This window comes from Lithobates pipiens, unplaced genomic scaffold (assembly GCF_037356315.1).
Source record: "Lithobates pipiens isolate NorthernLeopardFrog02 unplaced genomic scaffold, aLitPip1_a1.2 Scaffold_18, whole genome shotgun sequence".
NCBI classification, from domain to species: Eukaryota; Metazoa; Chordata; class Amphibia; order Anura; family Ranidae; genus Lithobates; species Lithobates pipiens.
Window position 1 is genome coordinate 616,177,334 of NW_027507758.1, and position 6,732 is coordinate 616,184,065.

At 44.0% G+C, this 6,732-nt stretch overlaps 1 protein-coding gene across 1 annotated transcript; it reads left to right on the plus strand.

Moving 5' to 3' along the window:
* Positions 1-1,433: 1,433 nt before the first annotated feature.
* KHK (ketohexokinase) lies at positions 1,434-4,257 on the plus strand (the record flags this gene model as incomplete). The annotated part of the gene is given in 5 exon segments (XM_077489353.1): positions 1,434-1,506; positions 1,733-1,879; positions 2,300-2,388; positions 2,560-2,717; positions 3,329-4,257. Coding segments are annotated over 5 exon segments (556 nt in total), but the record flags the coding sequence as incomplete, so codon positions are not given.
* Between the last annotated feature and the right edge of the window lie 2,475 nt (positions 4,258-6,732).

Here is a 6,732-nt window from a genome sequence, read left to right on the forward strand (position 1 = left end):
AGTTGAATCGCTGGCAGCTGGACACAGTCAATGACCCCTGCCCCACACCTACTGATAACTATTATTTGCAGCCAAAAATGGAGATCATGCGGACTGATTATGTGCGTTCATTCTGCCCGACTAACACATGTCCAGACCAGGTGGAGGTCTTTGACCTTGTTAGTTGACTTTTGTTGGGGAAGAAATGTGATAGACTCACCCGGGACAGAGGCTTTTGGAAGGGACTGAATACTTGCCTCTTGCGTACCGACTATGGGCCCTGGCATTTAAGGGAGCTACAAGCATTTAGGAAGATGTCCTATTTTGTAATGCAAGATGACATTATTAAGGAGGCCATGATGGTCTCTGCCAGCTTGGGACTCAGTGGACAGATGTATGTGAACAGTAAGCTGGTTAATGAGATCTAGAAAGCCCTGGGTCTCCTGTGGTCTACTAGGTAGGCTGAGGAGGGGGAGATCACTGTTTGTATTGCTAATTGTGCTAATTAACTCCCCTCTTGTCTGCTAGGGGGAAGTGTTTACACTTCTAATAATTTGTATTGTAACTTGTGAGCTCGATGCCGGCAAGTCTGACCTTGAATGAGACCTCTGAGTCATCCAGGTGGCTAATTAACATAATGTTTATAGTATATGTCGGTTGTTGTAATTATATTCCTGTGTACAGGTTGTATTGTTAGGGTAATATTAAAAGGAGGGGAATGTCCTCCTGTGAGGTATATATTCTGTGTAAGTTTGTTCAATAAAAAGAGTTCCAGTTTTGTAGCCAAACGAGTCCTGTCTAGTTCTTGGTTGCAATAGGCGGCTATAAAATCTGATATCTATGTTTAGACTGGCGGAAGCGGTATACTGATGGAAGCACTCAAGCGGAGTGGGGGACGATTCTGACAAACTAAGGATTGGTTATATTTAGCCTTTCACCACCTTCCATACCCTGTGTAAATGGGATCATTGAGTAGGACCTGGGTTGCATAACCCTGGTGGATTTGGCCTTGTAGACCCTGAGTCTAGGAGCACAATGAGATTAGTTATATTTAACCCTTCACTACCTTTAGTACTCACTGTGAATAGGAACAATGAGTAAGTCCTGGACCAGATAACCCTGGAGGCTCTCGTATTGTAGACCCTGAGTGTAGGAGGACCTAAGGATCGGTTATATTTATCCCTCCGCTACCTTCTGTGGCCTGTGTGAATGGGAACATTGAGTGAGGCCTGGGTCGGATAACCCAGATGGCTCTGGTCTTCTGGACCATGAGTGTTGGGGGACATGGAGATCAGTTATATTTAGCCCTCCACCACTTTAAAAGTTCAGTGTGAATGGAAACATTCATCGGTCTCTCTAGGTTGTGGTTCAGCTACCAATCCGTAATAAAGAACACGGTACTGTTTTTATGATTCTCCTATTCATACCCAGCTCCTTCTCTCACAAACCTGCAGGAATCTGCCAGATGTTACGGTAGAAGACTTCCAGAAAGTGGACCTGTCCCAATACAAGTGGATTCACTGGGAGGTGAGAGAAACCAATGGAGGCTATTTAGTGGCATAGATAGAGGTTCCAGTCACTATGGTTATCAGGGAGATGATTATTATAGGAAACAAAGCAGTGCACAGGGGTTATGGGTGGAGGTGTACTGGCCATAGCTCTGGTGATGTGGCTGGAGCACACATGGGATTATGGGCATGTATTTGCTCTTATACTATTTATACTGTTTCTATAATGAAATCTAATCTCTCAGGGCAGGAATGCTGATGAGCAGGTCAAGATGATCCAAAGGGTAGAAGATCACAACAAGAAGTGTCCCCCTGACCAGAGGATTAAAATCTCAGTGGAAATCGAGAAGGAAAGGGAAGAACTATTCCTGCTTTTCCAACGTGGTGATCTGGTGAGGAGATCTCTATAATGACACATATTGATCTGGTGAGGAGATCTCTATAATGATACATGGTGATCTGGTGAGATCACTACACTGATACATGATATGGGATATGGAAATCCTTATGATTACCATTCTACACAGGTAAGGGGGAGGAGTCCGTATCATCCAGGACACACCTTATCATTGTATACAGTCAGGGGAAGGAGCGGTGGCGGCTGGTGTTTTTTTTTTAGGGGGCGGCAAACAACCCCCCCCCCCACCACAGGCTGTCCTTGCCTTGGATGCGGGCAGTGAGAGCGTGGCAGGCTCTGGGAAAGCTGCTCCGAGGAGTCTGTATTATATAGAAGATATGTCTGTTTTCCCACCTGTAATTATTCATCTGTGTTTGGTGACAGGTTTTCTTTTTTGCTCTCTGTGTCTCGGCAGGTATTTGTCAGTAAAGATGTGGCCAAGTATCTGGGCTTTCATTCCGCAACTGAGGCGGTTTTGGGTCTATACCCAAGGGTGCAGCAGGGGTGAGTTTCCTAATTATCTCCAGCTGATAGACTGGGGGTTTATTCAGGAGAGACATCTCAGTTTGTTCCTCTTTTCTAATATTTATTTCCTATTGGATCCCAGTTCTCTTCATTCTGATTTGCCATTATACACATTCACTTCTCACTCCTGTTATGCCTCTCTCCCCGCAGGGCGTACCTGATATGTGCCTGGGCTGACCAAGGAGCGACTGCTTTGGGCCCAGATGGTCAGGTGATCCATTCCCCAGCCTTCCCGCCTGATGCTATTGTTGACACATTAGGGGCTGGCGACACGTTCAATGCCTCTGTCATGTTTGCTTTGTCTAAAGGTATGTACACCATTCAGCTTGTTAGTGCTGGTTCTCATTCATGGCGCAGTGGGCATCCAAAAAAAATGCCCTACTGCTTCTATGCAGATGGCAATGCCACTGTGTGATTGCTGGGGATGCTCAACAAGGAAACTAACCCACATGCAGATGACCAACATCTACCCATCGTTATCTGGCCACACATGACCAGTGTTGGTCTTTTCACTACCTGGTCAGAGATGACCAGAGATGTCCTTCACTATCCAGTCATCCATAACCAACATCTATGATACCTCTCCAGTGTCCGGTCACATATGACTAGTTTCTGCCCCTTCACGATGCGGTCATGCTTGACCCGTGTCTTCCCATTCACAAGGCTGTACTGGGAACATAGGTTTATGGTAAAATTGAGAACCTGCCCCTCTCTCTGTCAACCAGGAGGAGGGACAAATGAGATTCAAGTCCCATGGACGTAACAGCCAACATTAATGATGGAGATCAAACGCCACAGATGGTAGTAAAAGAGCCAAAAAACTTGCAAAGCTTTGTTTTCACTCTTCTATAAGAAATCTTCTTAGCTGGTGAGAAGATTGTGTTTGATGGAGGTGTCACTCTGACCTTTCTCTCCTCAGGTCAATCTATGCAGGAGGCACTCACGTTCGGCTGTCGTATAGCGGGTAAGAAGTGCGGTATACAAGGATATGACGGCATTGTCTCATGATCAGGACTCCATCCAGAACAAGGAGCCAGTGACACAGACAGCAGAGAATGTCAGCCAATTGGTGGAGATGAAGAGCCTGAAACACCCAAACATTGTCTGTCTGCCGCCTAGTTGGCTCCCACATAGGCCTCAGGGAGGTTACTCTCAGATCATGCAGTGCTGATGGCTTCTATTTGGTTTTCAGAAAGTCTTAGCACTGTGATGAAAGTCTACTGAGGTCTGCTAACAACTTGATATCAGCTCTCCCATTATAATACATGTTTACCTTCTCCAACCTGGAACCAAGTCTACTGTCCTCAAATCTCTTAAATTTTTCCAATCAGAAGACAGAGTTTTCCATTATCGGATGCTGGTTTGAGCCAAAAATAAATTTCAGAATTTCTTTCCACCTCTCCTAGGTTATGTGTCAGTCTTCACCCTGATCCTTCCATTAGATCTTCACTAACCCGGTTACACTGTGTTGAAGCTTATGTGTACAAGTCCTATAGATGGGACTTCAAAATTAAACTCTGGATGAAGATCTGTTGAAAGGATCACAAAGACGATACTTACCTTAGAATGCAGAAATTTATGAAGACAAATTGTTCTGTCTGGAGGTCCAACAAATGTCTTCAGAGAAGGTTAGTGAAGGGTTCCTCTGAACTTCTTCTTGGAGAGCTGGTCACAAAATGGGCAATTATGGGATTAATAGTCCACCCTATCCTCAAATATATTCAATCTTTCCAATCAAAGGACAGAGTTTTCCATCATCGACTGTTGGCTTGGACCAAAAACCTCCTTTAGACCACACTATTCATTGTATGATAATATAAGATGTAATAAATTTTCTTTGCACAGCCATCCTGTTATCTTTTCCCTGGCAATGTCATGGCAATGCTACACCTAGGCAGAAGAGATAGCGGAGCTCTAATGGCTCTCCTATGTGTCAGAAGGTGAACTGGGCTTTGACCTTGGACAGTAGGCCTCCCTGCCAGGAGACTGACAGCTCTACGGTGTCATTTATACAATCAGAATTTTTTTATATTACTGATAATCCATAGAAGCAGCTGATGGAGCAGTTGGTTTGGTATAAACTTCTCAGCCCATGGGGGAGCTTCATTGAATAGTGAAGGTATGTGCTGCTTATAGGGAAGATACAGTGGTGTGAAAAAGTGTTTGCCCCCTTCCTCATTTCCTGTTCCTTTGCATGTTTGTCACACTTAAGTGTTTCGGAACGTCAAACCAATTTAAACAATAGTCAAGGACAACACAAGTAAACACAAAATGCAATTTGTAAATGAAGGTGTTTATTATTAAAGGTGAAAAAAAATCCAAACCATCATGGCCCTGTGTGAAAAAGTGATTGCCCCCCTTGTTAAAACATACTATAACTGTGGTTGTCCACACCTGAGTTCAATTTCTATAGCCACACCCAGGCCTGATTATTGCCACACCTGTTCACAATCAAGGCATCACTTAAATAGGAGCTGCTTGACACAGTAAGGTCCACCAGAAGATCCTTAAAAGCTACACATCATGCCGAGACCCAAAGAAATTCAGGAACAATTGAGAAAGAAAGTAATTGAGATCTATCAGTCTGGAAAGGGTTATAAAGCCATTTCCAAAGCTTTGGGAATCCAGCGAACCACAGTGAGAGCCATTATCCACAAATGGCGAAGACATGGAACAGTGGTGAACCTTCCCAGGAGTGTCCGGCCGCCCAAAATTACCCCAAGAGCGCAGCGATGACTCAAGAGGTCACAAAAGACCCCACAACAACGTCCAAGGAACTGCAGGCCTCACTTGCCTCAGTTAAGGTCAGCGTTCATGCCTCCACCATCAGGAAAAGACTGGGCAAAAATGGCCTGCATGGCAGAGTTCCAAGGAGAAAACCACTGCTGAGCAAAAAGAACATCAAAGCTCGTCTCAATTTCTCCACAACACATCTTGATGATCCCCAAGACTTTTGGGACAACATTCTGTGGACCGATGAGACAAAAGTGGAACTCTTTGGAAGGTGTGTGTCCAAGTATATCTGGCGTAGAAGGAACACTGCATTTCATAAAAAGAACATTATACCAACAGTAAAATATGGTGGTGGTAGTGTGATGGTCTGGGGCTGTTTTGCTGCTTCAGGACCTGGAAGACTTGCCGTGATAAAAGGAACTATGAATTCTGCTGTCTACCAAGAGATCCTGAAGGAGAATGTCCGACCATCTGTTCGTGTACTCAAGCTGAAACGAACTTGGGTTCTGCAGCAGGACAATGATCCTAAACACACCAGCAAGTCCACCACCGAATGGCTGAAGAAAAACAAAATGAAGACTTTGGAGTGGCCTAGCCAAAGTCCTGACCTGAATCCTATTGAGATGTTGTGGTATGACCTTAAAAAGGCCGTTCATGCTCGAAAACCCTCTAATGTAACTGAATTAGGACAATTCTGCAAAGATGAGTGGGCCAAAATTCCTCCAGGACGCTGTAAAAGCCTCATTGCACGTTATCGCAAACGCTTGGTTGCAGTTGTTGCTGCTAAGGGTGGCCCAACCAGTTATTAGGTTTAGGGGGCAATCACTTTTTCACACAGGGCCATGATGGTTTGGATTTTTTTTCACCTTTAATAATAAAACACCTTCATTTACAAATGGCATTTTGTGTTTACTTGTGTTGTCCTTGACTATTGTTTAAATTGGTTTGATGTTCCGAAACACTTAAGTGTGACAAACATGCAAAGGAACAGGAAATGAGGAAGGGGGCAAACACTTTTACACACCACTGTATATTATCAAGATGGCACCAAAGTGCGATGGCATGTATTTTTTTTTTAATAAATACAAGATATTCTGTGATTGGAAGAGATGGAGAGGGAGGCTGGTGATGTCACTATCACCACTTCATCCAAACAGAGAATGCCTTGTATTCATTGAAAAAAAAAAAAGGCAAGGCATTCTGTGGATGGCTGCAGTACCGAGCAGGTTCTGAATATCCCCCAATAGCATTGTTACCATACGGCTATACAGTAAATCCAGCTTGCTTGGTTAGCTTTCAAAGAGTAACATGACACTGGGGAGTTTTGTCTGTGCTTTTCCTCTGCAAAGCTACCTGAGCACCTTCCTCTGCAGTCCCCAGTGCCAAAAACATGATGGACTGACAGAGCTGAGTATTGCAGTCTAATAAGCTCACAGGACATAGACTCCCATTGTCAGACTGATCCTGGGGGGAGTATAAAAATCAAGCATTTAGAGTATGTTTTATGCTTTTTTTTTTTTTTTAAAGGAATGTAATTTACGTACTTTTTTCATTGCACAATGTTTTCTTTACTTTTAATCCAATCTGAGT